Below are 23,436 nucleotides of genomic sequence, written 5' to 3'. Positions count from 1 at the left end.
GAGTGTGAAAGCACAACCAACATTCAAAAGTGACCAAAACATCAGCCAGAAAGCATTGGTACTGAGATGTGGTCTGTGGTCCCCACCTGCAGAACCACTCCTTTATTGAGGGTGTCTTGATAATTGCCAATAATTTCCATCAATTGTCTATTCCATTTGCACAACAGCATGTCAAATTGATTGTCAATCAGTGTTGCTTCCTAAGTGGACAGTTTGATTTCACAGAAGTTTGATTTACTCGGAGTTATATTCTGTTGTTTAAGTGTTCCCTTTATTTTTTTGAGCAGTGTATATGTGTGTATATATATATATATATATATATATATATATATATATATATATATATATATATATATATATATATATATATATATATATATATATATATATAATATATGTGTGTGTGTGTGTATATATATATATATATTGTAATGCAGCGGCTTGCTGCATTACTAAAATGTCCAGGGGGTGTGTTTTGTGACATCATCACAGGTCCTGTGCGCACTGAGGGATATATATCCAGGTGGTTTTGAAACACAGGGAGGCAAGAGGCCTGGTCCCTGTGTCTGGGACACCATTAGCCCTGGAAAGCACGAGGCCTGGAGGCCACACCTGGTGAGCCTTAAACCACAGCTTTGGCAGAACAGAGCTGATGGAAGCAGCTGGACCCGGCAAAGGTAAAAACGGTGCTTGATGTGGACAATGATGTTGTTACCTTGCTGAAGACTGTATCTGAAGCCAAGCCGGCATAGCTGCCACTGAAAGGCTCTAGAATATTACATGTGTAACATTCCTGCGAGCCACTGAGATGGACTATGTTATAAGAAGTTTATGATGTGAAATAAACTGCTGGACTTCAGACTACCGGAAAACGTTGCATGTGTGCTTTAATTGACCCGGTGAAGTGAGTGCCCCTCAACATGATCAATAGCGCTACCTTACAATATGTGTGTGTGTGTATGTATGTATGTATGTATATATATATATATATATGTATATATGTATATATATATATATATATATATATATACACACACAGTACAGACCAAAAGTTTGGACACACCTTCTCATTTAAAGATTTTTCTGTATTTTTATGACTTTGAAAATTGTACATTCACACTGAAGGTATCAAAACTATGAATTAACACATGTGGAATTATATACTTAACAAAAAAGTGTGAAACAACTGAAAATATGTCTTATATTCTAGGTTCTTCAAAGTAGCCACCTTTTGCTTTGATGACTGCTTTGCACACTCTTGGCATTCTCTTGATGAGCTCAAGAGGTAGTCACCGGAAATGGTTTTCACTTCACAGGTGTGCCCTGTCAGGTTTAATAAGTGGGATTTCTTGCCTTATAAATGGGGTAGGGACCATCAGTTGTGTTGTGCAGAAGTCTGGTGGATACACAGCTGATAGTCCTACTGAATAGACTGTTAGCTGCTTTTTTCTTGCCATAATAAAAATTCTAAGTAAAGAAAAACGAGTGGCCATCATTACTTTAAGAAATGAAGGTCAGTCAGTGCAAAAAATTGGGAAAACTTTGAAAGTGTCCCCAAGTACAGTTGCAAAAACCATCAAGCGCTACAAAGAAACTGGCTCACATGAGGACCGCCCCAGGAAAGGAAGACCAAGAGTCACCTCTGCTTCTGAGGATAAGTTTATCCGAGTCACCAGCCTCAGAAATCGCAGGGTAACAGCAGCTCAGATTAGAGACCAGGTCAATGCCACATAGAGTTCTAGCAGCAGACACATCTCTACAACAACTGTTAAGAGGAGACTTTGTGCAGCAGGCCTTCATGGTAAAATAGCTGCTAGGAAACCACTGCTAAGGACAGGCAACAAGCATAAGAGACAAGTTTTGGGCTAAAGAACACAAGGAATGGACAATAGACCAGTGGAAATCTGTGCTTTGGTCTGATGAGTCCAAATTTGAGATCTTTGGTTCCAACCACCGTGTCTTTGTGCGATGCAGAAAAGGTGAACGGATGGACTCTACATGCCTGGTTCCCACCGTGAAGCATGGAGGAGGAGATGTGATGGTGTGGGGATGCTTTGCTGGTGACACTGTTGGGGATTTATTCAAAATTGAAGGCATACTGAACCAGCATGGCTACCACAGCATCTTGCAGCGGCATGCTATTCCATCCGGTTTGCGTTTGGTTGGACCTTCATTAATTTTTCAACAGGACAATGACCCCAAACACACCTCCAGGCTGTGTAAGGGCTATTTGACCAAGAAGGAGAGTGATGGGGTGCGACGCCAGATGACCTGGCCTCCACAGTCACCAGACCTGAACCCAATCGAGATGGTTTGGGGTGAGCTGGACCGCAGAGTGAAGGCAAAAGGGCCAACAAGTGCTAAGCATCTCTGGGAACTCCTTCAAGATTGTTGGGAGACCATTTCCGGTGACTACCTCTTGAAGCTCATCAAGAGAATGCCAAGAGTGTGCAAACTTTTGGTCTGTACTGTATATGTATGTGTGTGTGTGTGTGTGTGTGTGTGTGTGTGTGTGTGTGTGTGTGTGTATGTATGTATATATATATATATATATATATATATATATATATATATATATATATATATATAATTTTTTTTAATTTACATATATAATTTATATGTTTAATATATAATTTTTCAATACTAGTATATATTAGTATTGAAAAAAAATATATAATTTATTTAAATATATGTATTTAAATAAATTATAAATGAATAATAACCGTATTATTTTATTTTATACTGAATATATTGATCCTGACAAGCAATTTTTCTGGTTATGTATAGCTGGGGAATTTGCAGTAGACTCAGTTTATTAGACATCCGTTCTAATAGCCGGAGGCTGAATAACATTTTGTTATGGTAGTCTTCATAGGATAAATGGTTACATAGGATTACTTGCACCCGTCATAGGGCACCGTACAACATTTTATAGTCCATGAAATAGCTGTGATTTTGTTACAAATAGGTTAGCGCCACCTTGTGTCCAATTATATATGAAAAATCAAGTAATGCACCAGAAAAAAAATCCAAACATAGGCTGATTCATGTAATTCTTTATTATAGTAAAAATCTGATAATTCAGCACTTAGTGGTTCAAGACATTCTGCTAATCCAGTATGGAACCAATATAATCCCAATATCAGATTAGCTGATATTTCCCTAATAGTCCTCCATTCGTAGCCTTCGTCCTTTCTCTGTCTCATTCTTGATCATTTGGCTGCACATTGATGCCAGTCATACCCGCTCTAGGAATGCCAACTCCTATGCAAAAAAAACGACATGTGAACAGTCCTTTAGACTGTAATGGGAAGAACGAGTACGTGAAACACAGACTTGTGAATGAGACCGACGTCTCTGCTGCCGGGTTTCCTCGGCTATCGCTTTGTAGCTCATTATCACACATCACGCTCCTGTTTTTAATAATTGTGAAGAGCAGGGGGCGCGAGGCACACGTTTCATCTCTCGCTGATAAATTGCTGGAAGATTTTATTTTGGTGCGAAAGGCCGGCTCACGTCCTCACTCTACATTCACGTATTATGTAAATGTTGTATTTTCTTTAAAAGGCGACACACTGAGCGCGTAAAAAAAAATATATAATGGCAGTAACGGGAGAAAAGCAACTTCTTATTGTCTTTATTTCCCACGATCAGAATATCTATAAATAGAGGCGACCGCGCGGCTCGTGTGAATTAACAGCTGCTCCACGTATATATATATATATATATATATATATTTAATGCATAACCTCATGTTGTCTCGTATGTGTCTGACTCAGAAATATGTCGCTTCACATAGAAGAACTGAGACAGTCTTCACTGTCTAGACTCACTTGTAGAGCGAAATAAGAAATGATATTACATGAGTCTTGTCTCTGTCCTTCCCAGCACTGGTCCCTTTAAATGGGCCAAAATAAAAGTCAGTTAGTGAATGCCAGCGCCCGGTCTACCTGATGTGCAACTCCATGATAAATACAGTCATGACTGACAGTGTTGGCACCCTTTTTAAATTGTTCCAGAAAGTGAGATATTTTTCCAAGAAAATTATTGCAATTGCACATTTTGTTATGCACATGTTTATTTCCTTTGTGTGTATTGGAACAACACAAAAAGAGAAAAAAGTTAAATTGGACATAATTTCACACAAAACCCCCAAAAATGGGCCAAACAAAATTGTTGGCTCCCTATTGGGTTGTTAATAATATTAAGCCTCATTCCGTTTTCGGTCAACAGTAGAATGATGTGCTTTACCAAAAAGCTGTATCATGGTCTCATCTGTCCACTAGACGCTTTCCCAGAAGGAGTTTGGCTTACTCACGTACAATTTGGCAAACTGAAGTCTAGCTTTTTTATGTCTCAGCAGTGGGGTCCTCCTGGGTCTCCTGACATAGCGTTTCATTTTATTCACATGTGGACTGATAGTTCACGCTGAAACTGCTACACCCTGAGCCTGCAGGACAGCTTGAATTTCTTTTGAAACTTGATTTTGTCTGCTTATCCACTAATCAGACTGTCCTGCGTTGCAACCTTTTTATCAATTTTCCACTGCCATCCACGTCCAGGGAGATTAGCTACCGTGCCATGGGTTGTAAACTTCTTGCTTATGTTGCGCTCCGTGGACAAAGGAACATCGAGATCTCTGGAGATGGACTTGTAACCTTGAGACTGTTGATAATGTTCAACAATTTTGGTTCTCAAGTCCTCAGACAGTTCTCTTCTCCTCTATCTGTTCTCCATGTTTAGTGTGGCACACAGAGACACACAATGCAAAGAGTGAATCAACTTCTCCCCTTTTTATCTGGTTTCAGGTGTGATTTTCATATTGCCCACACCTGTTACTTTCCACAAGTGAGTTTGAACGAGCATCACATGCTTGAAACAAAGTTGTTTACCCACAATCTTTGGAAAGGTGCCAACAATTTTGTCCGGCCCATTTTTGGGGGTTTGTGTCCTTTTTTCTCTGTTTTTTTGTGTTGTTCCAGTACACACAAAGGAAATAAACACATGTATAACAAAACATGTGTAACTGCAATAATTTTTTGGTAGAAATACTTCATTGTCTGTAATAATCTCAAGGCTGCCAACTTTTTCGGCCATGACTGCACACTGTCAGTAAGAAGTGCTAACCGGGGGTCACTTGAAAGCTTTAACGAGGCATTCCAACTATTGTTTTAGTAGAGTTTAACATGCAGATTTTTCTTCTTGATTTGTAGACTGGATGAAATTTTTTCTGATCTCATCCAAACACTACAGAAATGTTTGTTCAGTAAGCTGAAATTGGCCTCATTGTGCGGATTATGTGGAATGACTAGATGGAAAGTTATGGAGTTTGCAAATTTCCTCTGTAAAAAAAATTCTGCAGATTCCTCTTTCCATTCCAATGAGTGAAATCAATCTGGCATATTTTTTTTTTCGGACCCCTTAATCCGCAGCATGCCAATTTGTGCTGTCGATTTTACTTTGCAGATTTTCCGCGAGTTTTGCAAGACTTCAGCGTTTTTGCACCGTTTTTCACCCATTCAAATGAATGGCGGGAAAAAACGTGCGTATTTTGCTCAGTATTTTTGCAGCAGAAAAATCTGTTGCAAATACTCAGTGTGTACACATTCCCTTGTGGTACATTTAGACGAGCAGGTTTCGCCTGTCACTGCACCATTAACAAGCGCCGATCGTTTATACCAACATCGTCCGTCACTCGATTACTAACGTATAAACATGAACATCGATGGCGGACAGGACGATCGCAAATACCACTATTCTGCATACAGAATCATATTATCGGCACCTGTTTATACAGTGCATTGTGCTGAAATATCTGTCCCCCTGATGAACAATCGTTTCGCCTATTCGTAAGATGATCATTGGCATGTATTTTAAGGCATATTTTCGCTCCGGATGCCACTATAGAAAAAAAAGAAAAAAATCGGACAGCTCTAAGACCGATATTATTCAATGTTCAGATGAATTTTGTTTTTTTTCTTCGCGTGAAATAAATCTAATTTCTATATTTCTGATGAGACTCGCCTATCTAAGTAAAAAAAAAAAAAAAATTAATCCCATGTGGATCTTGTTTATTGCATCTGATTTTTGCAGATGCATTGCCACCGTTAACCTGGGAAACTATGCGATCACGTATTTTTTTTTAAATATTGACATGTAAAAATTATAAATATGAATAAAAAAAAATGACATAAAAATGATAAAGAAAATAAAATATTGCCGTATAAAAATGGTAAAAAATATTGCCGTATAAAAATGATAAAATATTTACATATAAAAATTATAAACAATATTAAAATATTAACGTGAAAAAATAATGACGTCTAAAAATAAGAAAAATAAAATATTGAAGTATAAAAATGATAAAAAATATAATAAAATATTGGCGTATAAAAACGGATGATAAAAAAGGAAACCTTTTTTTTTCAGGATGATCTTGGATGTTTTTTTTTTTAATGAGCGGATAATCGGGTTCCTATGAACTCTCCTTCGCTGATTATCTACTCGTCTAATTCATAGAAGTCAGTGCTTGTACCTGTATGCACGAAACTCCAGGATGAAGCTAGTGTCACATCCCTTTTTTTTTCACCATTCTATACACTGCAGCTCATCCTGAGCCGCCTGGTTCTTGTACATGATAATGCTGGAACTGCAGAAAAGACTGACTGGTTTTCTATACTAATAGCACAGCCTCTTTATTTGTCACCCTTGGAAAGGCGAATAAAATGGTTGCCTTGTGCCTGTGTTCTCCTCCTTTCACCATTTTCTGTCTGTGGTTAGGAGGTTATGTAAAGGTGAATAAGCCGGCCTTTTATGTTCTCTACAAGCACAATGAAGCTTTGCTGAGCGATTCTCCATTGTTCGGGCATTCTGTGTACATTGCTCTCAGGGACAATAGATCATATAATGGCAGCGCTCTGCAGTCATAGACTGGCTCTAATCTATGAATAGATTTTTTTTTTTAATGTGGTTAATGCATTCTCTTGTTACTACCAAAGCAACGTGCCTTGACACATGGCGGCCGCCGCCGCTGACTAAACCTGGAATTCCTAGCAGAATTCCCACCTCGACTCCAGCGTCTGAAGGCGGCCATGCACGTAATGATGATTGTTAATAAAGCAGCCGCCAAAGATGGTTCTCGTTATGTCTGTAATACAGATATCATTCATTTCTTCATTGGGTTTGCTTGTTGTAAATAATCTGAAAATAATAAATGCTTAAATTAACATTCCACCAGACAAAAAAGGAATAGAAGGCCAAAATAAAAATTAAAATATATTGAAATGCTAAAAGTTCTGGCCCAAAGCCTATGTTCAAATTAAAGGGTATCTATCCCCCCCCAAAAAAAACACCACTGTATGTGCAAATTAGGCATTAAGTGCTCTGGAGCCCTTCCCTAGCCCCCACCTCCTGAAGTTATTTCCCCACCCAGCACCATAATTGACAGTTTACTTATTCCCCTACCTGGCTTATTTAACTATCAATCAAGTTAGAGAGGCTGGTGCTGGGCAGGCTAACAACCTTAGGACACAGAGGCTTGGGAAGTGCTATGTCACGCCCAGAGCACTTAACGCCTCACTGGCTTATGAATGAAAAAAAAACACTACTCAAGAATGCAGCAACAGATAAAAGATATAAAAGGTGTCAATTGACCTACATTTCAAAGATCTGCATGTCCATATACAGTGGTGTGAAAAAGTGTTTACCCCTTCCTGATTTCTTTTTTTTTTTTTTTGCGGGTTTGTCACTCTTAAATTTTTCAGATCATAAAACAAATTTAAATATTAGACAAAGATAACACAAGTGAACTCAAAAATGCAGTTTTTAAATGAAGGTCTTTATTATTAAGGGAAAAAGAAATTCAAACCTACAGGGCCTTGTGGGAAAAAGTGATGCCCCCCCATCCCTTCCTTAAAACATAAATTAACTGTGATTTATCACATCTTTGGGAAGCTGAGTTCAATTTCCGTAGCCACCAACAGGCCTGATTACTGCCACACCTGTTCTCAATCAAGAAATCCTTTAAATAGGATATGCCTGACAAAGTAAAGTAGACCAAAAGATCCTCAAAAGCTAGACATCATGCTGCGAGCCAAACAAATTCAGGAACAAATGAGAAACAAAGTAATGGAGATCTATCAGTCTGGAAAAGGTTATAAAGCCCTTTCTAAAGCTTTGGGACTCCAGTGAACCACAGTGAGAGCCATTATCCACAAATGGTGAAAACATGGAACAGTGAACCTTCCCAGAAGTGTCTGGCCAACCAAAATTTCCCCAAGAGCGCTGCCACGACTCATCCAAGAGGTCACAAAAGACCCCACAACATCAAAAGAACTGTAGACCTCACTTGTCAGTGTTCATGACTCCACCATAAGAAAGAGACTGAGCAATAATGGCAGCATGGCAGAGTTCCAAGACGAAAACCACTGCTGAGCAAAAAGAACATAAAGGCTCGTCTCAGTTTTTCCAGAAAACCTTTTGATGATCGCTAAGAATTTTGGGAGAATACTCTGTGGAATGAGGAGACAAAAGTTGAACTTTTTGGAAGGTGTATGTCCCTTTACATCTGGCGTAGAAGTAACGCAGCATTTCAGAAAATTAACATCATACCAACAGTAAAATATGATGGTGGTAGTGTGATGACCTGCGGCTGTTGTGCTGCTTCATCACCTGGAAGACTTTCTGTGGTAAATTGAATAATGAATTCTGCTGTCTACCAAAAAATCCTGAACGAGACTGTTCGGCCATCTGTTCATGACCTCAAGCTGAAGCGCACTTGGGTTATGCAGCAGGACAATGATCCAGAACACACCAGCAAGTCCACCTCTCAATGGCTTAAGAAAAACAAAATTAAGACTTTGGAGTGGCCTAGCTAAAGTCCTAACCTTAATCCGATTGAGATGCTGTGGCATGACCTTAAAAAGGCAGTTCATTCTTGGAAACCCTCCAATGTGGCTGAATTGCAACAATTTTGCAAGGATGAGTGGCCAAAATTCCTTAAGAGCGTTATAAAAGACTCATTGCCAGTTATCGCAAACGCTTGATTGCAGTTGTTGCTGCTAAGGGCTCAACCAGTTATTAGGTTTAGGGGGCAATCACTTTTTCACACACAGCCCTGTAGGTTTGGATTTCTCTTTCGCTTAATAATAAAGACCTTAATTTAAAGGGGTTGTCCAGTACTATTAATAATATGCCGATCTATATTTTTGAAGAGTAGAAGGTTCTTTGTAATTACCTTATGTTGCTGTTACTGCCTGTGAGTGGCGCTATCCTTGGCCGCTCACAGGCATCACGTGACCCCCGGCTGCAGCTGGCTCTGACATCCGATGATGTCACGTCATGGTTCCGGATGCAGCCGGGGGTTACTCACTTCTGCGTTCCATGCTGGATTCTGGGCTGTGGGCGGGGTTACCTCGTGCGTCACACCCAGCATCCACCGCGCGCTCTCCCTCTTCCCATTCATTGGGAAAGCACACAGTGTATGCAGGGTGTGATGCGCGGGTTAATCCCGCCCACAGCCCAGCATCCACTCGCGGGGACCCCAGCGCTGAGTGACGCCTCACTTGACGTGACATCAGTGACTGGTCACGTGATGTATCTGAGCGGCCACCGATAGCGCCTCTCACACGCAGTAACGGCAACATAAGGTAATTTAAAGAAGCTTCTTTTCACCATAAAATAGATTGCTACATTATTAATAGTACTGGACAACTCCTTTAAAAACTGCATTTTGTGTTTACTTTAATTATCTTTGTCTAATATTTAAATTTGTTTTGTGATCTAAAACATTTAAGTGTGACAAGCATGCAAAAGAATAAGAAATTAGGAAGGGAACAAATACTTTTTCACACCATTGAATATGGACATGCAGATCTTTGAAATGTAGATCAATTGACTTTTTCTATATTTATCTGTTGCTGCATTCTTGAGTAATTTGTGTTTTTTCATCCCTAAGCGAGTGAGGCGTTAAGTACTCTGGGCGTGACATAGCACTTCCCAAGCCTTTGGGTCATAAGGTTGTTAGTACACCCAGCACCTGCCTCTTTAACTTGATTGATGGCTAAATTCGCCAGGTAGGGAAGTAAGACTGTAAACTGTTAATCATGGTAAGGAGGCCGGTGCTGGGTGGCGAAACAACTTCAGGAGGCGGAGGCTAGGGAAGGGCTCTGTTGCCCCTCCAGAGCACTTAATGCTTAATTTTGCATGTGAATGAAAACGCTATTAACTCGGGAATGCAGCAACAGATAAAAGATATAAAGGTATCAGTTGATTTACATTTCAAAGACTATCAATGGTGAGAAAGAAACTGGTGCTAGGCGGGAAACAACCTCAGGAAGCGGAGGCTAGGGGAGGGCCCTGTCACACCCAGAAAACTTTAAGGGGTCATCAAGCTTTGTAAGAAAATAAGCAAGCTGCAGCAAAAGTTTTTTTTCATTACTTTTTTACTCACCGGTTATATTCTTCTCTGCTCATGGTGATACCAAGTAGGCTGTGTTCTCTTATTTGAGGTGTTGACGTACCATAAATAATGTGACCACTGCGGATAATCCCTGGCTTCAGCAATCACTCGCCATACATTCTAGCTTCGCTGCTTAAGGCCGTTATTGTCTGCAGCGGTTACATTGATGCAGTCGCTCTTAATCATTCCAGAAAATTTTTAAAGGGAACCTGTCATCGGATTCTCTCTGCCTGAGCTACAGGCAACACGAATCAGACACCGGCTGCGTTATTGTAGCCGTGTATGTTTTACTCTGAAATCCTGCGGCGTTGCAGAGTAAACAGACTTTGAAAATCCGGCCTGGGATTATGGTTGCCGGATGACTTGCCTGAGTCAGGACCCTAGCATCTTCTTCTGCTCTTCTCTATTTGAGTGACAGATCTCTCCCTATTTGTGTGTATAATTAGAGACCTGTCAATCATGGGGAGCAGGGTGGAAAGAAGCCATCAGGGACTTACCTTGGAACCCATAAGTCATCCGGAACTCATAAGTCCTTTCCTGTTGCAACGCTGCAGCATTTCAATGTAAAATGTACATGGCTACAATAATGCCTCCGGACCGTTTTTCGGGCAGCGTGAATCTGATGACAGGTTCCCTTTAACAAATGTGAATATCCCTGGGTTCTAAGCAGGATATTTTTTACTTTCATGACTGCAATTGCTGCTTTAGCCAGAAGTGCGCTAATAATATCTGAGCTCGAATCTCTTGGCATGGACAGCTGGCACCTCCTGGCTCTTGTTTGGTTGCGTGTAGGCCTTTATGCGTGGGTGAATCGCAGTGAATCACTATGGTCGAGGCACTTATTGACTGTTGTCTCGTTTTGGCTCATTGCGAACAAAGGCTTTTCTTGGGATTTTTCTGATTCATGTACGAGATATTTATCGAATGCGTTATCACACACGTACTATCAAGCCTCATACCTAGACCACAGTGTCTAAAATAGCCATGGAATTCTTTCATGTGCAGATGACACTTCCTGTGGGGTTACATGTAATTTTGAAGATGTGGTTTTATTAAAGTTGAATTAATAATGAATTTACCCATTAATCAAAGAGGCGCGAGCAAGTCGTGTTCAGTTTACTGTCCTAGTTGCATCATATCTATGGACAGCTGGCTCTTAAAGGGGACCTTTCACTTGACTTTTCAAATATAAACTGATTACTTCCTCCAATTGCTGCTGTTCCACTGATTCCGGAACAGTTTTTCTTTTTTTTCTGTGCTCTTCGGTACCAAAGTTATGCCCCCTGGAAATTCCCTTCAATGAACTGGTCGTTTTCCACAGAACATGTCTGTGGGCGTTTGTTTTGTTAAACTGGCCAATCAACAAACAGCCACGCCCACAGAAGTTCTGCGGTATATGCCCAAATGGTTGAAGGGAAAACTTACACCATTATTTCTGGAAGCCATAACTTTTTAACGAAGGGGCACAGAAGAAAAAGAAAAACTGTTCCAGATTCAGCGGAACAGCAGCAATTAGAGGAGGTACACAGTCTACATTTTAAAAAATCCACTTAAAGGTCCTCTTTACTTGAATATTGGCTTAGTTTTGGAGCAAGGCATGGAGGGTGAGATCTCCTGTGGCTGTGATCAGATTACTTATAGTAATGATGTATTTTTGGTGGACATGCCCTTTAAAAGTTAATTTATGCCAGTTTATATTTACTGACAGCTTCTCTTTAAAGGAATGGTAGCACAATTGTTTTTTTTTTTATATACATATATTTTTTTCCCCACGTCACACTAAAATGGTGTACGACCGTAATTAAGGAAATTCCTTCAATTCAGGATCTGATGATCCAGAAAATTGCACAACTTGGCGTTTGATTGCAGCATTTCACTTATTTTATATCGGATGAAAGCTGCTTGATACACTGTCAAGGTGGGCTCACACCGCCCAAATTGCGGCATTAAATGACTGCCGATCTGTAAATATTTATTGATTGGCGGTGGTTTAATATCCTGTTTAGACAGGCAGACCGCGCCGAATGATGTGCACTGAAGGATCTATAATAGAATATTGCATAGTCTGCGCGAGTCCTGATGACAGAGGGCAATGTGCCGCCGAGAAGGATGATCTTCTGTGCAGCACAAAAGATTATTTCACCTGACGAACGAGCGTTCCTAGGATAATCCTGCAGTGTTAATGGACCCTTAGACGAGCCGACAATCAACAAACAATTTCATTGAATTATCAATTTTCGTTGGCGGTGTAAATTCGCCAGTAAACAATCGGTAATCCACTTGTTTATAGTTTATTGGCATTTGTTAACCGGCCAAGATCTGACTGTCTAAATGAATGTTTGTCTGGTTGAAAGATGGGTACGCTGGCATAGCCATGTACATTTTAGACCAACCCCTTTAAGCAGGGCTTGCACGAGCTGTCGTATGGAAACATTTTTAAAAAAAATTGAGAATTGTCTCAACAGAGGGGCATTAAAAAAAGAAGTCTCATAACAGTCCATTTTCAGTTCCAACTCATCTTAATCAGGGATCATGCCCCTTATTTAAATTTTGACCACACCCTAAGCATCATCGGAGACGGGACTAGACCGAAAATTTCACTTATTGGATAGAGAAAGGTTGATTACACCTTGATTACTTTGGGGCAATGCATTTTTTCCACCTTGATTACTTTGGGGCAGTGCATTTTTTTCCACCTTGATTACTTTGGGGCAATGCATTTTTTTCCACCTTGATTACCTAAGGGGCAATGCATTTTTTCCACCTTGATTACTTTGGGGCAATGCATTTTTTCCACTTTGATTACCTTGGGTGCAATGCATTTTTTCGACCTTGATTACTTTAGGGCAATGCATTTTTTCCACCATGATTACTTTGGGGCAATACATTTTTTCCACCTTGATTACCTTGGGGCAATGCATTTTTTTCCACCTTGATTACTTTGGGGCAATGCATTTTTTCCACCTTGATTACCTTGGGGCAATGCATTGTTTATCCTAGGGTTGTTCTGCAATCTGTGATCAACACCTTCTGCAGGTGTATAGTTTTTCTGCAGCACCTCTACAGGTGGAAGAGGGTATTGCACAGCACCTACTGAAATCAATGGGCTACTCTTGTACTGTATCTAATCATGAGGTCCGTTTTCATTAGCTTTATACTGGAGGACATAAGATGTATAAGGGGTGAAGTTATTACAGCAGGTGATGTTGACTATCGTAGGCCTCCTCGGGCCACGTTGCTGCAGCATTCCGGAGCCCCCATCCTCCTCCCCTACCGTGTGGTGCTGACTCAGATGTTGGTTTGTGGTATTTTCTGTATATTCGCTAATGTAAATAATCATTTTTATGTTTTTCCAACTGTTGCAACTGAAAACCACAATGTCGTTACATTTTTTTAATGCTCATCACTTATGGAAGATTCTATCTCCATCATTTTAAGCAAAATTACTTTTTCCAGTCATTTTTATAGCAAAGGGTTTTGCAAATATGATCATAAAGCAACAAGGCTGCTGTAAAAGCAACGATACTAACATGTCTACTCTTTTTGTTCTTTTTTAGCTTGGTCTACGGAAGCTCAAGAGGCTCCCACCCCGAGACGGATATTTTGCACAGGCAGGCGTATGCAACACCTCACCCCCTGCAGGGCTATGCCACCAACCACCACCCAGCAGGTAAGGTTCCTCCATTTTATGACATTGATGACCTATCTTAGAAGGATCGGTGGGGGTCTGACACCTAGGGTTAAATGCACACGTAGCGTTTTTTGATGAGGTTTTTCCGGTCGAAAATGATTGGTAATCGGTCTGCCATCTATTGCAATGGTAATCCTGATGTGCTGTGCACATGATGTGGAAATTTCCGCTCAGGAGTACCATTGCATTTTAAAACGCAGCATATCCTTTCTATGCAGCGGTTCCGCAGCGTTTCCCGCCCATTGACTTTAAATGAACCACAGCAAATCCGCAGGTATAATGTTTATACCTGCGGATTTGCTATGGTTCAATTAAAGTCTGTGGGCCGCGGAAACGCTGCGCGTGTTACCCGGGTCGGCTGGTCGGTCCCCTCATCCGACTGCTGCTTCCGCTGATAACAGCGAGAGCGGCGGTGCTGAGGGGAGCAGTAGTCTCCTCAGCCGATCCAGGACTGCGCACATTGTAAAAAAAAACAAAAAACACTATCCTTACCTGTCCGGCGTCCTCCTGGTCCTCGCGATATCAGGCTGGCGGTACATTGCCGGGAGCGCGCTCGCTCCCAGCAGTGTATATCGCTGCGCTGCCAGGACCCGCGGTCATGTGAGATCTCAGCTGAAGATCATTTAATTTTAATTTCATTAAAATACTTTATTCCGGCCGTGTATTTATTGAAAAAGCGGCGACCACTTTACTATGCGGTTAGTAATGGGGGCGTCTTATAGACGCCCACCATTACTAACCTGGGCTTCACGTCAGCCACCAATATAAGGCTGACATAAACCCCAACCCCATCACCCCACTCGCCGGCGCTAAAAATCAGTAGGAAGAGTGGAGGCTAAGCACCAGATTTGTCGCATTTTATGGATGCGCCATTTCTGGGACTGCTAAGGGGTGATATTATTAGCCGCAGAGGGGGCTAGTATCCATGGTCCCTTCCCTGGCTATTAATATCAGCCCGCAGCTGTCTGTTTAGCCTTTTCTGGTTAGATTTTATAGGGGGACCCCATGTCAATTTTTTTCTGGGATCCCCCTGTAATCTAGCCAATAAAGGCTAAACAAACAGTTGTGGGCTGATATTAATAGCCAGGGAACATTGTTGGCTAATGGCCCCTTCCCCGGCTACTAATATCAGTCCCCAGCGGTTGGCTTTCCCTCTGCTGGTTATAAAAATGACGCGGGAGCCCCCACCTTTTTTTTTAAATTTTAGGCTCTGAGCCCATGATAGCATCACAGAAAAAAATAGCCTTACCAACACCAGGTCAGATTACCAAAGCACAAGCAGGACGCGGCAGACCCCATGATAAAGGCGGGGGCCGCACAGGTGCGAAATACTGATGCGACAGCCACACCCTCCATGAATTGGCAGATATGTGAGTGGCTGTTTAGTATGAACATTGCACACAAATGCAGCTTATATAGGATGCCAGTCACACAGATAGGTGTGGTGTACTGTGTCTGGCTTGCAGCCACTATATACATGCACTACACAGGAAAGACGCCCCAATACACCCATCCAAAAATGAAGGGCCTGGCAGCATCCTGCAAAAAATGGAAAATGTGCAAAAAGATAAAAAATAATGTATAAGATAAGTACATTACATGACGTATTGGTCGATATTTTGGCCAAAATACACAAGCTCGCAACCCATGTCACTTGTCCCCATACTTGCGAGTCCCTATGCTAAAATTAAAAACCGCTCACAGAAAAGGACAAAAATTAAAAAAAACATGACAGAAAAAAACAGCCTTACCAACTCCAGGTCAGATTACCAAAGCACAAGCAGGACGCGGCGGACCCCATGATAAAGGCGGGGCCGCACAGGTGCGAAATACTGATGTGACTTTTACTCCCTCCATGAATTGGCAGATATAGGAGTGGCTATGTAGTATTAACATTGCACACAAATGCAGCTTAAATAGGATTTTCTGGGGTCCCCCTATAATCTAGCCAGTAAAGTCTAAATAAACAGCTGTGGGCTGATATTAATAGCCAGGAAACATTGTTGACTACTAATATCAGCCCCCAGCGGTCGGCTTTCCCTCTGCTGGTTATAAAAATGATGCAGGAGCCCACGCAATTTTCTTTTTTAAATTTTAGTTTCTGTGCCCATGATTCAGACTTAGCAGCTCTTTGGACGCATATTTTTGCTGCGTCCAAAACGTTGCATTCTATTGAATGCAGCTAAATTCGCATGTGTTCACTGAACCATGTGGATTTATCGCATTCAATACTTTCTAGTGGTCAAATTTCTGTTGCGGAGATTAGCGACTCTGCAAGAGAATTTGACATGCTGAGGTCCTGAAAGACATGCCGCATGTCAGTGTCCACGGGTGATTCGCAGCCTCTGATGCACGCATAGTAGACATGGGATTTTTAGAAATCCAATCCACTATGCTGTAACATCTGGACGCTGCGGGTTTAACGCTGTATAAACACGCAACGTCAAACCTTCAGCGGCTCCTGATCGTGGCCACGTACCCAAACTCACCCACAGCATGTCAATTTCTGTAACGGACACGCTAGTCTCCGGTGCAGATTTTGACCGTTTGACGTGTCATTATATGCGGTGGATTCGCATCTACCGACAACAAAAGTGCGACATTAGAACACCCCAAAAATACGCTTCTTCCAAAGCGCTGCTTGTTGCTGATTGGGGGGACGTAGTGGCTAGCAAAACAGCTGTGAGCTGTTAATAATAGCCAGGGACCATGTTTGCCTAATGGCACCTTCCTGGGCTAAAAATAGCAGCTGACATCTGCCCCAGAAATTACATGAATGGGAATGCTAATGAAGATTGGGTTTATGGGATTAGCTGACACCTAGCTCTTTTGTTTCGTGATGACAAGGTGTCAATCAGACCCTTTCATCACCAAACCTTATTAAAGTAAAGAGTTAAAGTGTTTGCTCTGTGTGTTTATTTATTTGAAATACAACAGACACATTTTTAAACTAACCAATATACTCACCCCAGTTCTGACGGTAATCCAGGGGTCAATAAAGCAATGTTCCTTTTCAGGCTATGTGCCCACGATGCTGAAATGAAGCTGAAATTTCCGCTTCGTTTCTGCATGTCCTTGCCCGGAAAAACGCATGCGGAATTTAACACACGTTTTTGACATGCGGAATTGCCTTGCTTTTTTTAATGCATTGAGAAGGCAATTCTGCATGGGTAAACGCACAAATAATGGACATGTTTCCGCACATCAAAAACGGTGCGGAAAATTCCACAGCATGGGCATTGAAAGTGCGAATTGTCATTGGGGACCGGATTATCAAGCGTTTACGCTGCGCAAAAACGCTTGAAAAACTCATCGTGGGCACGCAGCCTCAAATAACTTTATTTAGCTCCACAAAGCATTCATTGATGTGCAAAAACGCCACAAAACACACATTTTTCCGCAGCGTTTTTCCTGCCAAGGAGATGCAGAAACGCTGCAGAAATTTCTGCTTCAAATCCTGATCGTGCGCACATACCCTAGAACTAAATTGTCAAATTAAAAGACCTTGGACCCACTGTTTCTTTTGTAGACCCCATCAGAACTGTGTGTGGAGGGGGCTGGCTGACATCTTAGTCATACAGCCCACTTGGCACACAAAGGCCTACTAAAACTGGAAACAATCTCCTGTGTCGTACATGGGCCAGAGGATGGGAAGGGCTAGAGGTTTTTTTTTATTAGAGAAAAGCGTGATTTATAGTATTTTTTATGTATTTGCAAAATGAACATATATTTGTGGACAACCCTCTCCTGATGATCTGTAGCAAATATAGCTGGGATTTATTTTACAGTGGCAGCACAGTGGCTCAGTGGTTAGCACTGCAGCCCTGCAGCGGTGGGGTCCTGGGTTCAAATCCCACCAAGGACAATATCTGCAAGGAGTTTGTATGTTCTCCCCTTGGGTTTCCTCCGGGTTCTCCAGTTTATCTAGTGAATGAGCCCCAATATTGACAGTGCCAATAGTGTCTGCAAAGCCGTACACAATTAATGGCGCTATATAAGTGAGTAAAATAAATAAGGGGGGCTGGATGAACAATCTATGGTCAACTGCAGACAGGGAGAGGAGGGAGAGGCTCCTGCTGCAGTTAGTTCCCTTATAGCTAGAGATAAAAAAACAGGAAAATTAAATTAAAGAGTTCCTAAAAAATTAATATATTAAAGAAGAACGGAACTGCTGTAATATTATGTATATGTAAACCTATATATGTGTGTGTGTGTGTGTATACTATTTTTTTTACTTTTTTTTTTTTTTATAGGAACTTTCAAATGATATATAATCTTAAACTAAACATTTGGTCCCTTTTCTCTTCCTAGGATTGTCGGGGTTGTTTGAGACTGGCCTCCATCATGCTGGTAGTGCAACCCCAGACGCTTCAGTGATGAATCTCATCTCTGCTCTTGAGTCTCGTGCCCCTCAGCCCGGACCCTCTGCTTCCTCCCTTCTCTCTCAGTTCCGCACACCTTCATGGCAGACAGGTAAACACTCTAATGCACCACTGGATATTGTGATCATTGAGGTCCCTTTTAAAGGCTATGGACACCTTTTGACATGGAAACAATTGATTTTTACATATGTTATTGGTTACCTTTAGTTAAAGGTACCCCCACCAATCAGCTGTTATCGGTGCCGCTGGCCGGAAGCTCTCACCTGTGGGTCTCGGCCGTCAAGTGGTAGTGGCCGCCGCTATGTACTACAGATCTTCCTCCCATTCAATTGAATAGGAGGCAGACGTGCAGTACACCGTGGCGGCCACTACCACTTGACGGCGGAGCTCTGTGTGTCCCTCCCAGGAATATAGGCTGGATGTGAGCTCTGTGTGTCTAACCCAGTAATATAGGCTGGATGTGAGCTCTGTGTGTCTCTCCCAGTAATATAGGCTGGATGTGAGCTTTGTGTGTCTCTCCCAGTAATATAGGCTGGATGTGAGCTCTGTGTGTCCCTCCCAGTAATATAGCCTGGATGTGAGCTCTGTGTGTCTCTCCCAGTAACATAGGCTGGATATGAGCTCTATGTGTCCCTCCCTGGAATATAGGCCGGATGTGAGCTCTGTGTGTCTAACCCAGTAATATAGGCTGGATGTGAGGTCTGTGTGTCTCTCCCAGTAATATAGGCTGGATGTGAGCTCTGTGTGTCTCACCCAGTAATATAGGCTGGATGTGAGCACAGGGTGCTGCTATCTTCACTAATCATATATCAGCACAGCTTCTGTCCTGTACTTTTCCTCTTAATGCTCTTTCCTCCTTTTCTACAGCTTGTTTTCCCTGCCTTCCCTAAGAAACTTTCTCCCCTCTCCACCACACCGACATGCAAATTAGCATAGTTTTTTTTGTATATGTACATAGTGATGGTGTAAGATATTTGAGGGATTCTTTGTTGGTTCATTGTGCACTTACAAGCTTTTTCTTTTTTTTTTCTGTGTTTTTTTTACAGCCATGCACACCCCTGCCCCTGCAGAACTTTTTATATCTGGAGCCATTCCGGGATCCGGTACATTTCCTTCATCATCCGCCCTTTCTGCTTACCAGCATCCAGCATCTTTCAGTGGTAGAAGCTTTCCAGTAACATCTTCGCTAACACTTCAAGATGCCACGTTTAGCCCCACGTCAAATGGACTCCTTTCTCCTCACGATCCCCTCCTCCATATAAAGTCATCCCAGTCTTCGGTTCCATCTTCCCTCAGTTTTGACCGACTGGGCAGCACTGTGTTAGGCACTGGACTGCCATCTCAGAGCTCGGCCTATCGAAGTGCCCAAGAGTCAGCTTCACGACACCTTCCATCCCAGTTCAACCTTCTCTCCTCCTCCCTCGGCCCTTCCGAACAAACATCCCAGCTCTACAATGCCTCTGTGTTTTCAAGCTCTCCGGCTTCGTCGATTGAAAGAGCGATGCCCCGGCAAGACAGCGTTATTAAGCACTACCAGCGGCCCTCCAGCGCCCAGTCCCAGCTACCCTCTGCAGCAGCGGCTGCTCACTCCTTGCAGCATTATCTAAGCTGCGGAGGTAGCTACCAGCAGATGCAACATCGTTCCAGCTTGTCCTGCAGCCCGCTGGGGGACCAGTCTCCTGTCAGCAGCGAGGGGTCACAGCAGAAAAATTCACAAGCGCGCCAAGAGCAATCTCAAAGCTACAGACCAATAATTCAGTCCCCAGGTTATTCAACATCTTCCTCTTCCAACAAGTCGAAGAGCTATTCAGCTTCTAGGCAGACTCCTCGATCTACCGCCACTCCCAAGTGCCAAAGCATTGCATCCACAGGACAGACACACAACTACTCCTCATCTACTCCTAAGCCCAGCTCTGTTATTTCAAGCCAGTCTCAGGCGTATTCCCCTGGACAGCCTCAGAATCTTCTTTCTATGTCCCAGTCACAAAGTTATGCTGTCACCCAGTCACAGAACCTCTCAGCTGTCACTCAGTCACAAGGCTTTACATCCAGCCAGGCTCAAGATCTGACCAGCGGGAGCAAATCTCAAAGCTATACCACCAGCCAGTCTCAAGGCTTGCAAACATGCGTGAGCCAGAATCAAACCTACTCCCCGGACCACTTGCAAGGGTTGTCATCCGTGGGCCAGATTCCAAGTTACAGTGTCCAAACAGAGTCTCATGTGTCTGCCAGCCAGGCTCCTAGTTATGTTCCTGCTCATTCACAAGGGTTACCTACTGCCAGTCCTTCTCTAAGCTACAGCACTGGCCATTCCCCAGCCATGTCTAGCCATGCCTCATCGATTGGGTATTCTTCAGTCAGTCATGCACAGAATTTATCTGATTCCAGTCCTTCTCAGATCATTCGGCCTCTGCAGTCGCCATCTTCAAGTCGGTCTCAAAGTGTAGCTTCTCCCGGACAGTCTCAGAAATATTTGACATCCGTGCTTTCACCGTCATTCATGCAGGCTTCCCACTCGCAAAGTTATCAAAACTCCCAGCCCAGTTTAGAAAGGACACCCTCCTACAGCAAACCCAAATCCGATTCGGATCTTCTCTCCTCTGAAAGGACGGATGATGAAGACTTTCTCATTCAGCACCTCTTACAGTCACAAAGCCCCCCTCGAGTCTCTTCTGAAAGCCTTGTAGAATGCGAGGAAAGATCTAGCAAATCGATGGCCTACGAGATGAGCAAAACCGAGGAGCGATATCACCTGCAAAGTGTTATAAGGACTAACTCAAACTTAGACAACCAAGGCTTAGAACTATCTCTTCAGAGTTTAAAAGACAAGAAAAAAACAGATCGACACAAGGATTACGCCAATACAAGGTCAACGCCAGAATCTCTGGGGACGTCTGTTGTCCATTATAGTCACCAGACCGGTCCCATGGATTCCTTTACTCAGGATATCAAAAAGTCAGTGGATCACCTACCACACATGGACACCTCAAGTAAAGACTTAAACTCGGCGCATTCATATATGCAAAAGACCCCTGAGCATGCATCACAAGCCCACCGAATGGTGGCTGAGAGTCAGTCAATGGAGCCTCACAACATGCTCCAGAGCCAGCAAGGCACTCCAATGATGATGGATACCTCTCCCGATCTGCCACTTTCTTCTCAACAGTCACAACTCTTGCAATCTGTTCTCACTCACACCCAGAGTCAGATGCAAGCACACCAGAGAAAAGTGCAGACGCCCATGGATGTACACCTTTTGGAACCACAGAGGATCCAAGCCGAAGCACAATCTCCACAGCTACAGATGCAACTGCAGTCCCAGGCTTTGGAGGCTCATTTACAGTCGCAGCAAATGCAGGCTCACGTCCGCTCACAGTCCTTGGAAGTACACTCTCGTTCCCAGTCAATAGAGGCACAGTTGATGGATTCCCACCAGATGCAGACAGACCAGCAATCCCCTCAGCTCCAGGCACAACTTCAGTCTGAGCGCATGCAAGCAGAAATGCAGCCCGAGAGGATGCAATCGTCCCTTCAGTCGGAAGGCATGGAAGGACTACCCCAAAATGATGCAATGCAGGCGTTGTCTCGTCCTCAAGAAATTCAGGACTTTTTGGAGCCTGACCTGAACTTAGAAACACACTTGGGCCAGAGTGGTTCTGTACAGGGTCAACACCTCATGCCTGATGCAGGAGACCCCTTGCGTTTGGATCCAGAGTCCTCCCAACAGGTGCCTCAAGCTCAGATGGAACCCAAGGATCAGTTTGATAGCCCTAGTCCTCAAGGATCAAAGCAGCGTTTTGTTCCTCTGACTTCTATCTGCTTTCCCGATTCCCTTTTGCAGGACGAGGAGCGCAGTTTTTTCCCTGGAATGGAGGATATGTTCTGTCCGCCACCATGTGGAAACGACGAGTTCCCAAAGTCGAGCTGCGGTGGTGATGACGGCTCTCAAAGCATGGACAGAAATGATGCTATGAAAAATAGCTATGAAATGATGCAATCTAGCCAAGGATATTCCGGTTACTGCACCTCCGAAAGTAATGACAATCAGCAAAACGTTCATCTGGGTCTAGACTCTGTGTCTGTAAAACATGAGTTACCCTCCACCGTCAACACAGAGCAGTTAGGACTTATTCAATCCAGTCATAGTCAGCAATCTGAAGTAAAACCTGGCTTAACCTCACCCATATTCTGCTCTTCCAAACCCAAAAAACTTCTTAAGACCTCATCATTTCATCTACTGAAGAAGAGAGAACCCTCTTTCCAGCCTCCCAAGAAAAACTACGCCCAGGAATACGAGTTTGAAGACGATGAAGACAAGGAGGATGTTCCTGCCGACATCCGATTGAATAGTCGTAGATTACCGGACCTTCTCCCTGATCTTATCTCTAGCTGTCGTACTAGGCCTAACATCAGCCCTATGGGTGATATTGACTTTTGCCCACCAAGTATGGATGGGCCAAAGCGTCGAGGCCGGAAACCTACAAAACCTAAAAGAGAAGGACCTCCTAGACCTAGAGGAAGACCAAGGATCAGACCACTGGTAGAACCTCACGTTTTAGGTCATGATTGTCTTAGAAAACCACGTGGAAGAGGTAGAGGGAGAGGCAGGAGAATAACGGATGAAGGAAGGGAAAGTATGCCAATGGAGCCGCTGAAACCACTAAAGGTATGTGGATCTTTCTTCCACAAACGATAAATGGAGATTATTTAGAATTAGACAGTAAGTGGTCACCACAACTTTATTACGTTCTTATGATCTGTTGTATCTAAAGCCTTATAATAGATATGCATATTAGATTTTTAGATTTTTTTTTAATTTTACTTTTTTTGCCCATTCAAGTAGCCCAGGGTAATAGTTCGATCAATTATCCCAACGGTTCGTAAGCTCACACTGTGCCTTTTTA

The 23,436-nt window shown here is 42.7% G+C and overlaps 1 protein-coding gene across 1 annotated transcript in view; it reads left to right on the top strand.

Annotated features, from left to right (window-relative positions):
• PRR12 (proline rich 12) overlaps positions 1 to 23,436 on the top strand; it is an 88,993-nt gene that overhangs the window by 37,178 nt on the left and 28,379 nt on the right. Inside the window, exons 2-4 of the mRNA XM_073655982.1 lie at positions 14,017 to 14,129; positions 18,462 to 18,623; positions 19,579 to 23,198. Coding sequence (XP_073512083.1) covers positions 14,017 to 14,129; positions 18,462 to 18,623; positions 19,579 to 23,198 — 3,895 coding nt within the window. The remainder of the gene's footprint in view (positions 1 to 14,016; positions 14,130 to 18,461; positions 18,624 to 19,578; positions 23,199 to 23,436) is intronic.

This window comes from Phyllobates terribilis, unplaced genomic scaffold (genome assembly GCF_046119375.1).
Source record: "Phyllobates terribilis strain yellow unplaced genomic scaffold, ASM4611937v1 Scaffold_12__6_contigs__length_324123572, whole genome shotgun sequence".
Lineage (NCBI taxonomy): Eukaryota > Metazoa > Chordata > Amphibia > Anura > Dendrobatidae > Phyllobates > Phyllobates terribilis.
Note: the sequence above shows the minus strand (reverse complement) of the source record. Positions and strands in the feature narration are given on the sequence as shown.